This window comes from Myxocyprinus asiaticus, chromosome 20, assembly GCF_019703515.2.
Source record: "Myxocyprinus asiaticus isolate MX2 ecotype Aquarium Trade chromosome 20, UBuf_Myxa_2, whole genome shotgun sequence".
In the NCBI taxonomy this organism is placed as follows: domain Eukaryota; kingdom Metazoa; phylum Chordata; class Actinopteri; order Cypriniformes; family Catostomidae; genus Myxocyprinus; species Myxocyprinus asiaticus.
Window position 1 is genome coordinate 9741552 of NC_059363.1, and position 21029 is coordinate 9762580.

The 21029-nt window shown below is 37.0% G+C and overlaps 1 protein-coding gene across 2 annotated transcripts in view; it reads left to right on the forward strand.

Annotated features, from left to right (window-relative positions):
• The first annotated feature begins 330 nt into the window (after positions 1–330).
• LOC127411481 (calmin-like) overlaps positions 331–21029 on the forward strand; it is a 34371-nt gene continuing 13672 nt past the window's right edge. For both annotated transcript variants that reach the window (XM_051647082.1, XM_051647080.1), the window contains exon 1: positions 331–686. Coding sequence is in view for 1 of the 2 variants with exons in the window: in XM_051647080.1 (XP_051503040.1) it covers positions 602–686 (85 nt within the window). In the remaining variant the exon portion in view is untranslated. The remainder of the gene's footprint in view (positions 687–21029) is intronic.

Genomic DNA, 21029 nt, shown 5'->3' on the forward strand with positions numbered 1-21029 from the left:
GTTCACCACATAATAATATTGTTCCCAATATTAATTCTGTCACGTTTTAATAATCTTAATTAAAAGTTACTTTGTAAAAATATTGTTTAAATTACTGTTAACAATATTAGATATATTAATTAACAATATTAATTATTTCCATTCACAGTTTACTCCTAAAATCCCTACAGCTGGAAAATTACAAACGCTGTGCGAATCGGTTCGATTAGATCATTTCAAAGAATCGACTCAAATGAACGATTCACCCGCGAATCGGAGAGAGACAGCCCCGTCCACAGAGTATCACACAGAGGTAGTGGGCGTGCACAGAGAATCCTCGAAATATTAACCAGGTGCTTTTTCTTCGCACACTTCCCTCTCATTTTCCTCCTCCAAGCTGCGCCGGAGAGGCTTCTCCTGCGTCACGGGGAAACAAAGTAACTTTACTGGAACAATGCAGGACCCGAACAGCAGCATCTCAACGGATCTAGATCCCTAGTAATCCTACTCATGGCTACCTCCCGGCCATCCGCAACATAAAGCACTTTGAAATAGAGAAATCTACCGAAATCACGGGACGGGAGTTTTATAAAGCCAAGAGCGAGTCTCTTCTGTGATCCAGATGGCGGGACACGAGTGGGATGATTGGTTTGAACGGGAGGAATTGATCGGACAGATCAGCGACATCCGAGTGCAGAATCTGCAAGGTAAGAGTGCTGGATGGGTAAAACAGCGTGAATATTTCATGATCATGAACCTTTATATCGGAAGTAACTGGATTCGAGTCCATATGACTCTGCTGATTGCTATGAAATGCTGGTGATACATTGTATCAAGAATGCAACAATTCACCAGCGAGATGGCAAAATTATTATTTTTTTACTTTAATCGGGTGCCTATAACGTCGAGCCGTAACTTGTCGGCTGTCACTAGGTATTCGAGTAGCTATTTAAAAACCTGAATTACGGAATCTGTAAGTATATGGAGCATAAGGCACAAATGGATCACTGAAAAAAGACTGAATGAATCGCATGGGACGTAGGAAATCTTTCCACAGGTTGGAGGCAACAGTTTCACTTGTCAGAATATAGTAAAAAATGCTTGTTCACCTGCAAAGCAGCGGCTGGTCTCGCTTGTTCGACGCATAAACAAGAATAAATCATCACCCTGGAAGTAACTGATTTAATGAGCGCATATGGAGAAGCAGCTTTACACACCAGTGATCGAGCGTTCGGTTTTACCGACAATTACTTTAATGCGCACCGTTAATCACAGCTCAGTGTTGCCTGGTGGCGCAAGGGCTGTTAATGCGTTCCGTATTGCATGACTATGAATGATTAAAACATGTCAAGCAAGATGAAAATGGATATCAGGGCATGTTCAAGTTGCTTTGAGTGAACAACTTTCAGGTTATCCGGAATCTAAGACCTCTGGGCAGCTCTTGTGTCCTAGTGTTGTTCATTTCAATAGGAATTCAGGCTGTTATGTGGGTTCTGTGGCTTAGTGGCTGGGAAATTACTGTAAAATGTAAATTTAGGCTGCAGAAAACAGATGCTTGAAGCAGATTACATAACATCTTCTCTTCACTGACAGTGCAATGCCCTTTTCATCTGAGCCCTGGAATTTGCAGTCTTCTCATAGTCTGCAAACCCAGTCGGTTCCAAATGAATGGGAAGTAGAGTCATCTCAGTGCATGTCTGCTGCAGTTGTGTTTAGATATGAGCTGAAATGCAAAATCCATAAGCACTCATTTTGTGGGTGCACATCCACACATGGTCTGTTCACTTACCCCCCTATTCCCAATGCTTGAATATTTTAGACTTTTGTATGCAGTTGACCTAGAATGCTTTTGAGAAGTTGGTATGTCCTGAGGTGTGCCAGGCTTTACTCTAAAAACAAACCAATAATCAGATTGACCAGTATATATTCACTATTCGATATTCCCACTTTGCTGCTAAAATTGTTTAATGGTTCCTTATAATGAGGCCTACTGATAATTGGCAAAATCACATTCCAAATCTTTGTTTGGAAACATTTCATTTGGTCATAAGTGATGTTTGATATTATTATTATTAGAATAATCATAAAAGTATGCATATTTTGCCTTAATATTAATATTGTTGTAGTCTATTGATTATTTTGTTATCATTGTGTCAAAAAAAGCAGGAATAAAAAAAATGAATACTCAGTTCTGCATGTCTGTTATCGGACAAAGTAATTGGTATCTGTCATGAACGATATCATCTGAGATCTTTACTCCATCTAAAACTATTTTAAACAACATTTTGCTAATTCCTTTATAATTATAATTCATGCCGTTTTTATGGCCTCATATTAATGGAGAGACTACGTGGTACTTTTATTTGTCACATAACTATTTAAAATGAACTGTTAAAGGCAGAAAGGTTTTTAAAAAAAAAAATAGATAAAAGAAAAAACTCAAAAGAAATGGTGGCCAGTCAACGCATCAAAAACACTCATGCACATATAAATGTAAACCTTAAATCTTGATGTTGATTAAAGAAGCTCATGAGCATGTTATGCATCAACTGCACTTTTTTAGATTAAATAACGGAGGAAGACTGAAGCGTAAAGGGGTCATGACATGCCTTTTTTATCATTTTAATATGTTCCTTGAGGTTCACTTACTGTGTAATATTAGTAAAGTTTTTTTGCACAAATAAATATATTTGTAAAACATGATAATATCCCACCCTTATTCTAACCCTCGGTTAGAAACATTCAGTTTTGGTGCTGCTCTCCTTTAAGACTTGATAGTAAACATGGACTGTTGTGATTGGTTCTCTGCTCTTGACTGCCCTCTCCTTGCCATCTCGCTGCTCACCACTACTGGGTGGCAGTGCCGGTCCTAGCCTTTTGGGGATCCTAAGCAAAGATTGGTGTGGGGGCCCCTGTCAGTATGTTCACAGCAGTATAATGTCTTTGATATTGTGGGGGCCCACTGGTGGATCGGGGTCCCAAAGCAACTTGCTTAGTTTGCCTATAGGGAGGACCGTCACTGCTGGGTGGGGCTGCAGAGGTGATAATGTAAAGTAGACTTTAATGTGATGTTGTGGAGCAGTCAGATGCAAATGTATACTGCAGTGTGACATCACAATGTGAAGGAAGTTGAGAACGATTCGTTTTGGCAGTGTGGTTTCAACAAATGCTCTTTTTGCAGTGAGAGGTAAGTTTTGAGTTCTGAAACTTGCAGTATGTTTTTATAGTACAATGACCTCTTATATGTTAAAAGATCAAGAAAAATTTGATTTCTGATGTCATGACCCCTTTAAGGTGAATGCATACTTGCATGTACAGTAAGTCTATAGGGAAAGCATCTGTTTGCTTTCAGGGACCGTATTTGGCCTGTAAGTGCCAGAAGAAAAAGTCTATATTAACGCAAAAGTCTAAGAGCCTTCTAAAGCTGTGATAAACGAAAACCATTTGCCACGAGGCACAATGGAGCTGATGGTGGTAGTATTTAGTATGAATCCAACATCTGCTGAAGCATTCTAAAGTGCTGAAACAGAGCCAGAATGCACAAAGGTAGAAAAAGTGCAATAAAGTAGATATCAGTGCGACTACATTGAATATTCTCTTGGTACATTGGCTTTAGAGCCGTAAAGCAGGACGGATTTTCATATCAAGTGTTGAATGAAATGTTGGCTCAGTACTCCCCTCCCTCCCTGTTTCACATGCACACTTGCACTCGTATACTTGCAGGCACTTTTTCAGGAAAGAGCTGTTCTACATTAGAGGGCTTTTAAAGAACTGGCCTAGAGTGACCGTAGGCTAGAATACTTTGATATGAGTTTGCAGAAATGTCTGGAAAACAGGACCGTATCTCTCTCTCTCTCTCTCTCTCTCTCTCTCTCTCTCTCTCATCTGTACAAGACTACAAAATTCTCAGGTTATCCTCAGGCTATTGTAGCAAGTGAGAAATCCCCTCAGCACAAATTTATCTTCACTTTAAATTCCCCCTTGAAATCTGTTCTCTGATTATGCATGGAATCATGAAATGATGATATCTAAGTAGTTCATTCCAGAGGTGTAGCATGATGTTTGGAATGGATAAGACCTACACAATGTTACCCAACTGTGAAAGATAATCAATGACCTAATGCATTGCTCAGTAACCCTGCTATCCACACATAATAATGCTATTATTTGCTGATGGAAATCCATATGTGGTAAACATGTGGTACGATGTATAGGGGTTCCGGTATATACTGTACACTCAAAAAAAGGATTTTTGCTTCTTGTTCAATGTATTTTATTCAAATGAAAAAAATTCAAGAATTCTTTTTCACAACTTGAATTCATTGTGTTTTATCCATTTAAATTTATAAAATGGAAGTTCACTTAATCCATTTAAATTGGGCCTACATGAATACATATTGTGGAGTTAATGTAGCATTGATGAAACTGGGCAGGGGATTTCTAATTCCCAGCATGCTTTGCATGGGTCTCTATGGGGAGAGTAATTGTTTTTGTGCAAGATGAATATAAAGGGGATACTTGTTAGTTTTTTAATGTTTTGTTTATGTTGAAATTAAAGAGCTTCTGTTATGTTAGAGTTCTGGCATTTATCATTATAGTGAAGAGTGGAGCTTGAGTTTAGGATAAGGAGAGGTGTGCACTGGCTATACTTGAATTTTTGAGCAAATCCTGAGCTAACCATAGCATCACCATAGCTAACCATAGCACCAAGCTGCACTCTGGAGTGCTTCCCACCAACATGTATATTTAGCATACTAATATGCATTGTCACTAGCCAGTATATAAAGAAATGAAAGAAATTCATTTGAAGTGCTTTAGGTCTAATTTTGTTGTTTACCCAATTCAATTAGGTTTCCTCTACAGGATATATTTGATTTGGGATTATTTTGGGATTTGATTTGGGATTATCTAGTATTCTTTTTAAATTAAGTAAACAAATTTCAAACATGTGGAACCACTTTCCACAACTGAAACAAGTTAAGCCAAAGAGTTTTTTTTTTTTTTTGAGTGACAGGTATATGTACAATATATAAAGGAATCGTTCACCCAAAAATGAAACTGTATGACTTTGTTGGTAGATGTTAGGCAATATTTTAGTCTCAGTCACCATTCACTTTCAGTGCATCTTTTTGCTATACAATGACAGTGAATGTTGACTGAGGCTGTGATAATGCCTAACATCTCATTTTGTGTTCCATGGAAGGAAGTCATGCAGTATTGAAACAACATAAGGGTGAGTAAATGATGGCATCATTTTTATATTATCCCTTAAACATAGTCTTATACAGTATATTCTCAGAACTTCCTGAAGAATCTCTGTTACCATAAGGAATGTTATCATAGTGCAGCTAGAAACTTATAAATCACAGAATGTCACTGCCATTTTCCATTATCTTCCATTTTTAGAACTATGGGATTCTGTTTGGCTCAACATCACTGGTGGAGGAGAGTCGTACTGTAGGTGTACCATTATCTATATTTAGCCGGCACTTTCTCCAGCATGCTTGAGTGTGTCGTCTGCCTGAAATAGGCTGCACCTAAGGAGGATGCAGCCGAGTGCTAGAAACCTCCACAGCCAAAGATTATGTAAGCTCTGTTAACTCTATAGTGCCCAGGATGTTTGTAGACATAAGCAGCTGGTGAACTATAGCATCCTCCTTTTGTTTGATGCAGGGATTAATTTCATTTTAAGATCTAGTTTCTAACTGAAATATTTACTGTACACTAATCATACTTTGCTTATAAGGTCTTTATAGTGTTTGCGTATTCAGCACGGTTAAGGCTATAATAATATTGATTATGTCATAGAGACAGTGTGCATTTAGTTCTGTTCGATTTCCTGTCCAAAATAGATTGCATGGTTGCATAATTAACATACCTGAAATGTTATTTAGAATAATTTAGATCTGAAGTGTACAGAACAAGGAAGTCATTAACAAAGTACCATGGTATTACTATGGGGGTAAAAACATGGTGTTCTTTGAAGTACCTTGGATTATGAAAATTACTTATTTCTGAATTGTTGTTAACTATTCATTTCAAATTCTATTATGAGCACAACAATTTGACAATTTTAGAATTTGGTATGTCCCCCTTTTGCGTGTTAAAAAGAGCATCTTGTGCGCTTGAAAGGAAGCAAGAAAATATGACCGTTTGCAAAGTTCACATGGTCATTGTCACAAATTTGCTCATATTTGATTAGTGACTGGGATAAAGTGCAGAATCTTAAATATTTCTTCTTCAATGCACTACCTTTGTATAAACATTTTATATATATATTTTTAATTTAAAACGTTTATTTCCAGATGTAAAATGTAAAAAATACAGTGCAAATCTTAAAGACAGTACATTAAAGTAAAAATACAATACAAATCTCAGACTTATGAACTCCACTGTATATGTACCATCATAATGTTAAAGTATTAATGTCTGATACCATCACTGTACGATGGTACCACCACAGCACTTTTTATGTAAATGATGAACTTACTGTAAATATCACTCAAGCTGCCAATCTAATATTGTAACATGAAGGTTGCTGAAGAGATTTCTTTTATTTTAAGGTGATGAGAACACGAAGAAAAGCTGTTTTATGAGTTGGTGTTTTAAAAAAAACATTTTTTTTAGGGCTGGCACAGCTACAGTTCATCATCTCATCAGTTGTGCTGAATAGTTTTAGTGTTGTAAAACCTGTACTGGCTCTGTCAGTTTTATAAGTAGACTCATTGTGTAAAAGAGCCTAGTTTTCCTGATTGACTAGTTGTCATGATAAAAAGATAAGTCTTAATCAAAAGCAAGTAACATACAGTAATGCCTTTTTATTATATGCCTATGTCTGAGAATGCAGCACATTATGTCATGTATTGTAATATTGACCCTTTCAAAAGAAGACCTAGTGTTGGCATGGAATGGTATGAATGGCATTGTTCACCATAGCTGGGATTTAAAAACATCTTGTCTCTCAAGGAGAATATTGTTAGGTTGCATAAAAGATCAGGACCTCTGCTATGGTTTGGTCCTCGCGATACACAAATTGTCAGCAGTCAAAGGGGATTTCCATGGCGGTTTCACAAAAGCTGTCAACTTGACATTGTTTGCACAAAGTTGCTTAAGAAGAGAAACGGGCACTAATTGCTCTTGCAAAAGAGTCTCTTGGTGTCAGATAGAGTTTGGCTTTGTGAAGGGATTAATTAAAAGCTTACGCTTGACAGATAACAGTCCATTGTCCAACAATAACACCTCTATTCTAGAAAAAGAGCCAGCTGATACTCTGATCTAAGCACTCAACGTTTACAAGCTGTTAACTTTTTAGATGATAAGCATATGTGCCTTTTTGCCATAAAACATCACTAATTTAATCTGTAATACCTTTGCAATGTTCTTCTCTTAACCAGTCACTCTTTAAATATTTCGTATTTTCCATGTGTTCTGCACATCTGTGATTGGAGGTGCGCTCTTTTCTCTTTACATTAAACAGCCTGACTCGATACACTGTTCCCGCTCTAGAGAGATGGTGTGGGATTCCTTTGATGTTTGAAAGGAGTTTACGTTAACCCTACAGAACCCATATGTAACTTCACCTTCCTTAAATGCATATGTGTGTCAAAAAAGACCCAGGTGAAATCTAGATGCTTATTCTTTCTAAAACTATGTATTTTGCAAAAGAAAATTAACTCTATTGATCATTTTATTAGTAATTATAATTTAGATATAGTTGATTTATCTTTTATTCAGTTCTGAAGAGTTTCAGACACATTGAAAATGTAGAGTTTTGGAAAATAAAATATGAAATGTCTCAACAACTCTAGCCACACATACTATACATATAAATACAATGGGTGAGGATAAAATGTTTTCTACCAAAGAATTTGTTATAAACTTGCAAAATGACGACCTTATAATATACTCTATATTGCCATATGACACTATATTTCCAGATATGATCACGGGTATTTCATTGTCATATGTGTGAATACATTAGTTTTGTTCCCTCCTTCACGATATATATATATATATATATATATACTCCTGGGCTGAGGGATCGGTGAATATTTTAGCTTTAGTGATTTTGCATTGAAAATTAAATTAATTTAAAAAAACTTAAATCAAATACATTTCTAAATTCAAATTGCACTCCAAACGAAACGAAAAAGCAATTAAAATAACGAAGTGATCAAAAAAAATAATATATATGTAAGTAACCACCTTTCCATTTACCATCAGGCAAGTATCCCTCTAAACATGCAGGTGGAAAATTACTTACACAAATGAAGACATAAAAACAATTATAAATGTAAAAATAATAATTATAATGATGATGATAATCACTGAAATATAAATCATGGTTTGAAGTGAATGTGTTTTTGTATTATTTTATATTTTAATCACGGATGTATAGGCAGCAGAGTTGTGGTCACAATGAACTGCTCTGTGGAAATAAAACGAACTGAACTCAAAGCACCCCCTGAGCTGAGAAGTCTGAGGTCATTTGCAGCACTCTCATACGATGCAATTCTTGCAACAACAAAAAATTAGAAAACAGAAACAAAGAAAGAGTGAGAACGTTTTACATGTGCGTGTTCCACGAGACTGCACGCCTCCATACAAACAGCGTGTCATACATAGACAGCTTTTCTGTCATCTGTTCTTAATAATATAATAAAGTGTGTTTCTTCAAGCGCGTGTCTGTGTGCCTTGGGGCAAATTATTTGTAATATTAATTTGATAATAATAATAGCCTAATAATAATAATAATTTAATACATTAATGGGAAAACGAGCCAAATATCGTCTTGACATCGTTAAAGGCATCAGCTATTGGCAATCACTCTGACCATCGTCGATCCCTGAGATCATTGTCTATCGGCACAACCCTAGTCCAGGCGCTATGACCATTGTGTCCTAGCCATGAACAAGGCATCTAACCTCAGGTTGCTCCATGAGGACTGTTCCTGAAATGGGTGTAATGTCAAGCACTTTGGAAAAAATCATCAGCGGAATGACAAATTTCTATTCTTGCTTACTGCACATAAATGTGAACATGCAACGTGATCTCATGAGAATTCATATATATTTGGTTCTAGCAAACGTACATTCTTAACATTTGGATAGACACTGAAACATTTAATATTGTCGTATTGACACCTATAGAAACGTACAAATGTTTACGTGTATTGTTTGAATTGATTAATATTGAATAATCATCCATGCGATTATCGAATCAACCAATCTTTGTGGCAGCAGTGCAGTGCATAAAATCACACAGATACAGGTCAGGAGCTTCAGTTAATGTTCACATCAACCATCAGTATCGGGAAAAAATGTGATCTCAGTGATTTGGACCGTGGCATGATTGTTGGTGCCAGATGGGCTGGTTTGAGTATTTCTGTAACTGCTGATCTCCTGGGATTTTAAAACACAACAGTCTTTAGAATTTACTCAGAATGGTGCCAAAAACTAAAAACATCCAGTGAGCGGCAGTTCTGTGGATGGAAATGCCTTGTTGTTGAGAGAGGTCAACAGAGAATGGCCAGACTGGTTCGAACTAACCAGTCTGGCCATTCTCTGAACAAATGTTGTGGTGAGAAGAATATAATCTCAGAATGCTATTCTGAGATGCGGGTTGGCACTGTTTTGGTGGCACGAGGGGGACCTACACAATATTAGGCAGGTGGTTTTAATGTTGTGGCTGATCGGTGTGTGTATATTTATACATACATACATACATACATATATACATATATATATATATATATATAAAATATATTTTATTTATTTATGAACTGTTCAACTGGCCCTCGTGAACACCACCTGGCTAGTGGCTCCGGGTAATTTGAGTTTGAGACCCCTGTTTTAGATGCTTTCAAACGTCCATAATATACGTTTAACTGTCTATCCAAAAGTACAAACACGTACATTTAAATGTTACAAATATTAACGTACAAATAGCTATGTATATTAATGAGATTAGGCTGGAACATGGTATTTATCATGGGTACATTTTTGACCCACATATGCATTCTAGGGTTAAGAAGTCATCAAAGGATTATTCTGGATTCAATATGGCTCAAGTTGAGCTCAATCGACAGAATTTGTGGCATAATATGGCTTGCCCCTCCTTTTCTTTTAAAAAAGCAAAAAACTGGGTTAGTGAGGCACTCACAATGAAGTCAATGAGGCCAATTTATTAACATTTAAATACTCACTGTTTCAAAAGTATAGATGCAAGACATAACAGTATGTGTGTTAACATGATTTTAGTGTGATAAAATCACTTACTAACCTTTTTTGTGTAAAGTTATATCCAATTTTACTACTTTGTTGCCATGACAAAGTCAACAAACCCTGAAACCCTAAAACAACTGTTAAAATAACAATTTAAATAACTTTACAGCTCAAATAATACATGAGTTTTTACAGAGGAATTAATGTAAGTGCTTTTATAAAATAAGCTTCACATTTCTACCTTTAAACCCTCCAAAAATTGGCCACATTCACTTTCATTGTACGTGCCTCACTATAACCTCGATTTTTGCTTTTTTTAAAGAAAAGGTGGGACAAGTTGAAATTAATTTATGTGGTAATCAACATTATGCCTAAAGTGCTGTCGATTGAGCTTAACTCGTATTGAACCCGGAACGTTCCTTTAAGCCTCTAAAAAATGTAATTTAGGTCTTTTTAAAGGGATTTAAATGCTTCAACATTCACCTCTATTATCTGAAAGTGCTGGAAAAACTTACCTTTGGTTAATGAAACCTTCAGATTTATTTGGGTGAATCTCAGTGAACCTGTCAAGAACATGTTCAGATCATTTTTACTCCAAAATCAAAAGAAAGAAGTAAGAAATCGCTTAAAGAAAATGAAGCCTATGTATTTATTTGGAATTGTGACATATTCTCATGACATTTTGACATTTTTATGGCAATAAAGGACATTGCTACAATCCCATCAAGTTTCGTACACTGGAAGAAATTTTTTTTGAATAAAGTAAAGAGACGAGTAGAGTAATAAGAGTAGAGAATCTAATCACCTTTGAGAATAATGGGAATGACAAAAATATTAAAGGAAAATGTTGACATGCATTATCGGAATGTGCATAACTAATGAAAATATTGTCACAATGCAAAAAAAATCTTTTCTAAATGCAAAAATAAAATTTCTTATTTTTTGTTTTGTTTTGATTTTAGAGTGAAATGCAGCCTGGATGTGTCTATGTTAGATTCTCCCTTACAGTGTTTTTCTATACTAATATTCAGAAAGCAGTTTTATGTTCTCCGCATGTGCCAGTAAAGAAGTACACATGCAGCAGCTCTCTTTGTAGCACATGTAGCCCATAGAGGGTTGTGGTCGAAGAACTAAATGTATTTATTTACTTAGACCAGGGAAAACATTAACATGCTCACAATGACAGCTTTCAGAGTTTAGAAAAGCGTAACTCAGTCACATTACTATGGTCCTGTGAGCCATCCTTTAAATGAACACAGTACAGTTTTTGACTGCTCAATAGACAGTTTAACTTGTGCATGGAAAGTCCCCAAACAAATATCACAAGACCCTCTTTTTTGTAGTCATATAGCATGTATTTACAGTATGGCTTTTGTATAGATATGCACTGCAAATAATAAATCGCAAAATGCAGGCATGTAACTATAGGTGAGCTGGAATGGACGTAGACACACCCTGTTGGCACTCATGCTCATCCAATTACAGTGCACTATTTTTTTAGAAGCCAATGTGGGGACAATAGATATCCAGCAAGTACATCTTCATTGTCTTTGCTTTTGCAATGAATTAAAATACGGTCTTTGTTGGTGTTTGTTAAGGCAAGCATTAATTGAAAAAAAAAAAAAAAAAACTGTTTACCAAACCCTCTCTCTGTCTTCCTTTAGTTGGACAAGCAGAAAGTCCTGCCCAAACTAACATATGTCACTGAAACAGAGTATTGTTGAAAGTGCCATAAAACCACTCAGTACATTTACATGCAATTTAAACATTTTAAAAGCAATTAAAAAGTTCGAGGAAGTATTTTAACATTTCAAATAAATTATTACAAAAATTACAGATAAAGTTAAGTACTTTTTCAATAAGCAGTTCCAATAATCTTACCATAAGTCAGTTTTGTATCTTCATGAAAATTAGACTACAATGGTAAAGGTCTAATGAATAACCACATTATCTATGTAGTAGGCTACATCATTGTTGGTGTTCCCATGTAACACTGAATCAAAGGGTGGGAGCTGTAACATGTAATCGTAGAGTAAGGCAGTGTTGTTTCATAGTCTGCCATCAAAACGTTTCAGCTTTTGTGCTCGCAGTTGAGTTGAGGTTCTTACACTGAGAAAGAACTCATCTACTGGTTTTTAATTGGCATCCACTGAAGAGAGATGTCTTTTTCATGTTCTTTTTACTGATATATAACAATTAGTGTTGGGCCGAATCTGATATATATGCCTATATTTGGCCATTTTGAGATTATTAGTCAATGTCAGAATCAGATAGGCTGATTGACAAGTGTTACCTCCACTTTGTGTCAATTCGAAAATGTAAGCCTATATTGACGGCCTTGTGAGAGGAATGTTCCAAGACAAGTTCAATACAAGTTAAGCTCAATCGACAGCATTTGTGGCATAATGTTGATGAATGAACGTTACATTTGCAGTATATAGTGGTTTTTTGACACTACACTCAAAGCGCTTTACACAGTGAACAGGGGTCTCTCCTCAACCACCACCAGTGTGCAGCATTCACCTGGATGATGCGACGGCAGCCATAGTGTGCCAGAACACTGACCACACACTAGCTGTTGGTGGAGAGGAGAGAGAAAGAGACATTTAATGGATGGGGATTATTAGGAGGCCATGATTGAGAAGGGCCAATGGGGGGAATTTGGCCAGGAAACCGGGGTTACACCCCTACACTTTACGATGACTACATTGTATGATTTTTGTCAAAATGATTTTTAATGACCACAGAGAGTCAGGACCTCAGTTTTATGTCTCATCCGAAGGACGGCTCCTTTAAGTATAGTGTCCCTGTCACTATACTTGGTGTAAGGAGTAGGACCCACACAGATCGCAGGGTGAGCATCCCCTGCTGGCCTCACTAACACCTTTTCCAGCAGTAACCTTCATTTTCCCCAGGAGGTCTCCCATCCAGGTACTGACTGGGCTCAACCCTGCATAGATTCAGTGCGCAACCAGTCTTGAGTTGCAGGGTGAAACTGGAGCTGGATTGCCACATAAAATAATTTTGATATGGCCCCAACATGGAAATGCATGGGACCAGCCCATACATTTTACATTTATGCATTTGGCAGATGCTTTTATCCAAAGTGACTTACAGTGTACTTATTACAGGGACAATCCCCCTGGAGCAACCTGGAGTTAAGTGCCTTAATCAAGGACACAATGGTGGTGGCTGTGGGGATTGAACCAGCAGCCTTCTGATTACCAGTTATGTGCTTTAGTCCACTACGCCACCACCACTCCACAAAAATTAAACATGATATTAGTGTGATAAAATTGCTTTCTATGAAATCTTTATCTATGTAAAGTTAGATCCAATACAACATAACACCGGTAAACCCTGTAAGCGATAAAATCATGTAGTACAGAGATTTTATTACACAAATCATGTTAACATCTATAATGTTTACATCTTGTAGGTATACTTTTGACTTTGGACTTTTTGGACTGGCATCATTTACTTCCGTGTTGTAAGTGCAGTTGTGAGTGTTACCGTGATTTATGTATTTATTTATTTTTTAGCAAATGTGGGAAGAGTAAAAAAAAATTCTGTGGTAATCAACATTATGCTACAAAAGATGTCGATTGAGCTTTATTTTATTAAAATAATACAATTATTACAATTTATATCAAATTTATATTTAATAAATACATTATTAAATTATTTAATTCTCTAGAAATTTCTATGTGAGTGCAATTTCTTTAAAATTATTTTTTTTAAATCCTCATCCAGTAATCACAAAAGACTGGAAATGTCATGGAAATTTGTCAGTTAAAATGGGAACCCTGTAGAGCCCTGCTTTCTAGGTAGCCTAGTATTGGCTTCAGCCATAAACATCCCATATTGTTAGACCAGTAACCATGGTAGAAATGATGTGTTTATCCCTCAGTGTCCACTCAGATGGCTTATGATTTTGATCCTGTTACTTATATTGTAAATTAAATTCTTATCTTTTTCTTTTCAGAAGCCTCTTTCATGAGGAGACTAAATACTCGACTAGTGGTTTTTTCAACACACTCTCACAGCGAAATCGTCAGGATTCGTACGACTTTTCTAAATTTGGCTAATTTGTAGGATATTGTGCGACTGTACTCATTTGAATTCCTACGACTTTCACATGATGTCGCTGGACATCGTTTCCATCTAATACGCGACAATTACTTGCTTCTGTCACACACAACAGCTTCCTATCATGTTTACAAACTCTACTGATTGGTTAAGTTTAGATAAGGGGTTTGGGTAAGGGCATAATATTAATAAGCATGTCCTTAACACCTCGTGGGCGGAACTCGTGCTCACTTCCGCATTAGACATCCGGGAATTTGCACGTGATGAAGTTGTACGAGTTTATGCGAACAGAATCGTGCAAGATCATATGAAAAAGCCAACTTGTAAATTATGTACGAATTTTCATGAGATCGGGTTGGTCGTTTTTCTATGCACTTCTCTAAACATATTTGGGAAACCTTTCTGTTTAAAATTCACAATGTCTCTGGATGACATAAGTGGTCAGTTTCCTGCTGGATGATGTCTCACTTGGCAAACCCATTCTTTGCATGTTAAGCAAATAAGTGTCACATGATTTAGAGCCTGCACATAGTTATCAGGTGAAAACAGTCTGAAAGTTAAAGGAAATGAACACAAACAATAATGAATCTGCTTAACTAGAACTGATTGAGAACTGATTCTCAGTTTATATATCTCAGGTTCTGTGAATGTTATGCTCTGTACATTGTGGATCTGATGATATTTGGCAAATCTTGAAACTCATTCCCTCAGAGATGAGTTTCTCCCACAGAATTTGCATTTCACCTTATGAGAGGAATTATGTAATTCCAAAGGGACAAAGCACACATTGTTGTCATGAACACTTTAGTGTTTTCATTGTTGTGGAGCCATTATTTAAAAATGATGATCTGAAGAGCGATGGTCTTCACAGACATCTGCTTCGGAAATAGCACCGAAAACAAAGTGGGAAAACATACGTCTAATGGTATAAATGTGTTTGTTTCAGATATTATAGTGCATTGTTGAAGAACATGTGAGAGCCGATCGCTGAGAACTGAAAAATAGAGCACAGTTTTTGTTAGGCAAAGTTATTGCAAATTAGCTAATACTTAGCATATGAAAAACACAAATGATATTGCTAAAGCCCTCTTGTTATAAAGTCATTCAGCTTTTCTTTTTTTAAATTAGCCCAGTGCTGTTTACAGCATATGTAATTCTGATACGGGAAATCAAACAAATGCTAAGACATTCTTATGAAAGGTTCAGGCTCTGCTCTTGGTGAACTTCAAGCCAGCCACGGTTCTGGCCCGTCTGTCATACTTGAGAGCTCAAAGCTGTCCCGCACCGCCAGGCAGTGGCCTTTTGAGTTTATGAGCACTGGCTCTTTGGAGCTGTAAGACGGCCCCCTCATTAAACAGACATGTTCTTTGCAGAGAGACGGAGAGGACTGTGTTGTTGTCTGGGGCCACTGGCCCAAAAAGCTTTATAGATCCTTTGGCAGGAAAGAAGAAAATGGAGGCTGCAATGTTAATGGTCTTTGTGATTTCTACAAAGGAATTTCTTTTGTAGTACTGTAAAACTGATACTGCTTCACTAAACATCAAAGTTAGCTTTTTGTTAGTTTATTATCTTTGACATTTTGATAAGCTCATGAATTTGATGTGTCTTCTAATATTCTAGTACACATTGCCTTCTATTGGGCTTTTTCAAAACTGCCAAAGTGCTGTAGGTGTAGGTTCACTCAAATTAAGATTTTTAGAAGAATTTCTCAGCTCTTTTGGTCCATACAATGCAAGTGAATGGGTGCCAAAAATGTGAAGCTCCAAAAATCACACAAGTCAGCATAGAAATATTTCAGCACCCATTCACTTGCATTGTATGGACCTACAGAGCTGAAATATTCTTCTAAAAATCTTAATTTGTGTTCTGCAGAAGAAAGCAAGTCATACACATCTGGGATGGCATGAAGGTGAGTAAAAAATGAGTTCATTTTTGGGTGAACTATTCCTTTAACCAACCACCAGTGATGTCGTACTGGGGTCAGTGCTGCATGAGCAGCCACTAGGAACTTGAATCCTTTGCACAAATTAACTGTTTAATAGGACAGACAGGGGAAAAAAACTATTCTTGGGCAGTTAATTAGAAAATTATTAGACAGCAGTTATATTTCATTAATAATTGTGTACAAGTGTTCTCATGTGCACATAAAAGATTCTTGCGGAATTGTTTTGCCAGATACACCACGAAATGAGCTTACTAACATAAATTTGTTAATTCTAATGTTGATAGAAACGCTGAAAACACTCCAGAACCATTTCCATATAAGGGCGTTCTACACAACCTTACCTGTGCCTAGGGCTGGGCGATATGACGATATATATTGTGGCGACGATATAAAATGTAAATTGTCAGAGATTTTGCTATATTGTGTATATCGCAATAAGTAAATATCCATGTGCACAGCGTGGGCTTATCTATCAGTTGGCAGGGCTTCACGTGAGTGAGGGAATTGGAGAAACATGGACAGGGGTTTTCCGGCACTGAATTTTTCTTCGACTGCCCAAGCAAATTTAATGACCTTCTTCGCGCATTTGATGCTTTAAAAGCGTTAAATGTTCTACTCATCTGACGCGAATATTTCACGTGACTGGTGCTGTCTCTGGAGCTGGAGTGCGCACGAGTCCAGGAGGCTTTTCGATATTTGTGCCCCAGAGACAGGAGAGCTCAGAGCCAGATCACTCATGCTACTCAATCATTTTTGACCCAGGAAAACCCCAAATGGAGAAAGAAATCTCCACAGAATGGGACGACTCCCAAACAGGTCAAGAAAATGAAGAGGAGCTTGTTATTAAAAAAGGTGCGACATAGTGTACAGAAAAATGTAACCTGCAAACTGATTTGCATGACAATAATCACTTGTAACGCAAGCAATCCATTTTACCACCTCAAAATTAAGCACGCAAAAGAATATTATGAAAGCCAAAAGATGAACTCTGCATTAATTCGGTCATTTAGTTTATATTTATTTTCTTCAAGAAGTGTTTATTTTCATTGTATTTTTATTTATTTTTTTATTTATGTTTTCTTTTTCACAATGCTTTGAGAAGATCTTAAGTTTCTTGAGCAAAGTTTATGATAATAATAACAATATTGTTCAACAACATTTTAAACTAAAGTGTGGCATACTGTTATATTTAGCATTTTGGTAAGGTTAATTTTTCTGAAAACAAGTTGATTTTTATTTATTTATTTACTTTGACATTGTTTGTCTTGTTTCAAATAAAGAGGAATTAGTTTTCATTTAAAAAGTATTTATTTCACTGACTGGAGTTCCAAAAATAGGCATTACAATATGGTTATTTAATATATAAGCCAATTTTTATTTATTTTCCAGAAAACTTTTACTATATTGTGATATATCGTTATCATGATATAAAATTACTCATATCGTGATATAAGATTTTGGTCATATCGCCCACCTGTTGCAGAAGCAATCCTCTTTTCATCTTTAGCTTTTTTACAGATGGTGTGATGTTTGCTTCCAGAATTTGCTAGTATTTAATTTAATCCATTCTTTTCTCTACCAGTGAAATGTTCCCCAGTGCCACTGGCATCAACACAATCCCAAAGCATGATCGATCCACCCCCGTGCTTAACAGTTGGAGAGGTGTTCTTTTCTGCACTCTTTTTTTTCTCCAAACATACCTTTGCTCATTGCGGCCAAAAAGTTATATTTTAACTTCATCAGTCCGCAGGACTTGTTCCTAAAATGCATCAGGCTTGTTTAGATGTTCATTTGCAAACTTCTGACGCTGAAATTTGCGGTGAGGACGCAGGAAAGGTTTTCTTCTCGTGACTCTTCCATGTAGGTCATATTTGTGCAGGTGTCGCTGCACAGTAGAACAGTGCACCGCTACTCCAGAGTCTGCTAAATCTTCCTTAAGGTCTTTTGCAGTCAAACAGGGGTTTTGATTTGCCTTTCTAGCAATCCTACAAGGAGTTCTCTCTGAAAGTTTTCTTGGTCTTCCAGACCTCAACTTGAACTCCACCATTCCTGTTAACTGCCATTTCTTAATTACATTACGAACTGAGGAAACGGCTACCTGTAAACACTTTGCTATCTTCTTATAGCCTTCTCCTGCTTTGTGGGCATCAATTATTTTAATTTTCAGAGTGCTAGGCAGCTGCTTAGAGGAGCCCATGGCTGCTGATTGTTGGGACAAGATTTGAGGAGTCAGAGTATTTATAAAGCTTTGAAATGTGCATCACCTGGCCTTTCCAAACAATGATTGTGAACAAGCAATAGCCCTAACAAGCTAATTAAGGTCTGAGACCTTGGTAAAAGTTATCTGAGAGCTCAAATCTCTTGGGGTGCCCAAACTTTTGCATGGTGCTCCTTTCCTTTTTTTCACTCTAACATTGTACAAAATAAAAATAATACACTAATATTGCTTAAAATGTTGAAAAGAATGTTTCATCTTTAAATTTATGCCTTTTGGAGATCAGTTCATCTTCTACTCACTTAACTATTCACAGCAACAGAAATTTTGACCAGGGGTGCCCAAACTTTTGCATGCCACTGTATATATGTCTTTTTTAAATATACTCTCATTTCAAATCAGATGATTGCAACAAGCTCCAAAAAGTTGGGACAGTCGCATTTGTATCACTGTGTAACATCATCATTTCTTCTAATAACACTTAAGCGTTTCGGCACTGAAGACACAGGTTTAAGTTTATCAAATGGAATTTTATACATCAATTATGCAGGTCTTCAGCTGCGCAATTGTATGGAGCCATTGTTGTCGTATTTTGCACTTCATAATGCACCACACATTCTCAAGTGGAGACAGGATAGGACTGCAGGTAGGCCAATCTATCACCTGCAATCTCTACTTACGCAGCCATGCACTTGTAATAAGGCAGTATGTGGTGTGCTGTTTTCCGTCACACAGGATGTATTCTTGCATTCAAAAACAGCTCAGAATGGGAATGCGCAGCAGAATGGAACAAAACAGAAGGGTCTCTAGACACAGTTTCCAAATCTGAACTTCTTCATGACGTGGCTTATTAAAAATGCTGTGCTCATAGCGCGAGACATGACGCAATGATAAACGATGTCCGTTAGATGGACATAGACCAACAATGATAAATATCTATGACAGAACATGAGAATGTGTCCTGTGTGATCGGCCCGTTACATTTGTATTGGATTGACAACACAACCAAAACGCTGTAGATGATCAAGACTTAACCAACTACTGATGATATATCGTACTGGGATCAGTAATGCAAGAGCAGCCATTAGGAACTACAGTCCTGTTTAATAGGCCCAATAGAAAAGAACCAGCTCTTGGGCAGCTAGTGATCAGGAAACCATGAAGTTACAACACACTGTGTTGTTTCATTATGTTTGCAGTACATACTGGAATTTGGGAGGACAGTGTTTTTGGTGAAAGGAAAAGAAGTGACCGGGAATGTAAGGTAAACCTGTAAAATAAAGTGCTTTAATGGATGTCAGTTTATTGGTTTTGCATTTTGAATAACAAATTATCTGCCAAAATCAATTTTGTCGGCCTGGATCGCCTGCTTGGATTGTCACGGAGTGACCTTCATGATTTGTGAATCGGAGGAACTTTTGATCCTGATCCTGAAGTTTTTGATTCTGGCTGATGGAATACATGCTCCAGAGGAAGTGTAACAGTTAAAGGATGGGCAAGGAGGAGGCGGGAACTGGCTGAACAATAAACAAAGTTTTAATGTCAAACTTAACTTTAAACAAACATAAACAAACACAGACACACATGCAACATGGCCGTGTACATCTCTCTCTCTCGAACTGGTGCCTTTGACTCCCCTTTATCTCGCTCTCCCGCTGATCTGCTGATTCAGCGTTGGCTGTGCATGATCACAGCCTGGCCATGCCCTCCTCCTCATCACAGGAAGATATTAAATGAGCACTCGAGGGGAAGATTTTCGTGAGTATATCTGAATATTTGCGAACGGTATATAATAGAAGTTTTATTGATATTTACCTTTTATCATTGGAAAAGAAAGTTAAAGGTGACAGGGAACTGTTGAGGAGAGGCTGATAGAATACATGCTTTAGAGGTAAATAAATGAGCGCTCCACAGGATGCTGGATTTGCTCAAGTTTTGTGAGGTTTGTTTATTATATCTGTTTAAACGAGATATGCGCAGACGGTATATGATATTAGTTTTATTGATATTTCCATTTTTATCATTAGACAAGACAGTTAAAAGTTACAGGGAACTGTTGAAGAGAGAGAGGGAGAATGAAACAGGTGAGCACTTTAACATTATAAGCTCAAACACGTCTGCCGCGACTGATATGCGGACCGTTTAAATGAGACTGTGTTGCACACCGGTCTATTATTGTAGTAACATGATGCCATGTAACAACAAAACGAACCGTGACTGGTCGTTTACATGTCTCAGTCGCTTCACATGCAAGCCGGCGATTTTCGGCGCCCTCAAGAAAATTTTACGGCCGATGCCGATAATTAAAGTCTGAATATTGCCCTATTTATCAGCCTCGGTGATATATCGGTGAACCACTACACTTGGCCACTGATGTGTTGGTTTATGAATATGCACTATTGTGCTGTTGAGTTTTGTGAATGTGTTCATAGAAGCATCTTCCCCCTAAATATAAAGTAATGGAATTGCCAATTGTTACCTTTTCCATTTTGGAAATTTTGAGGAATGTTCAAACCACTGTTCTTCAAAATGAAAGCATACAGTTACCAATAAAGGTCAATCTCCAAAAAGCACCATA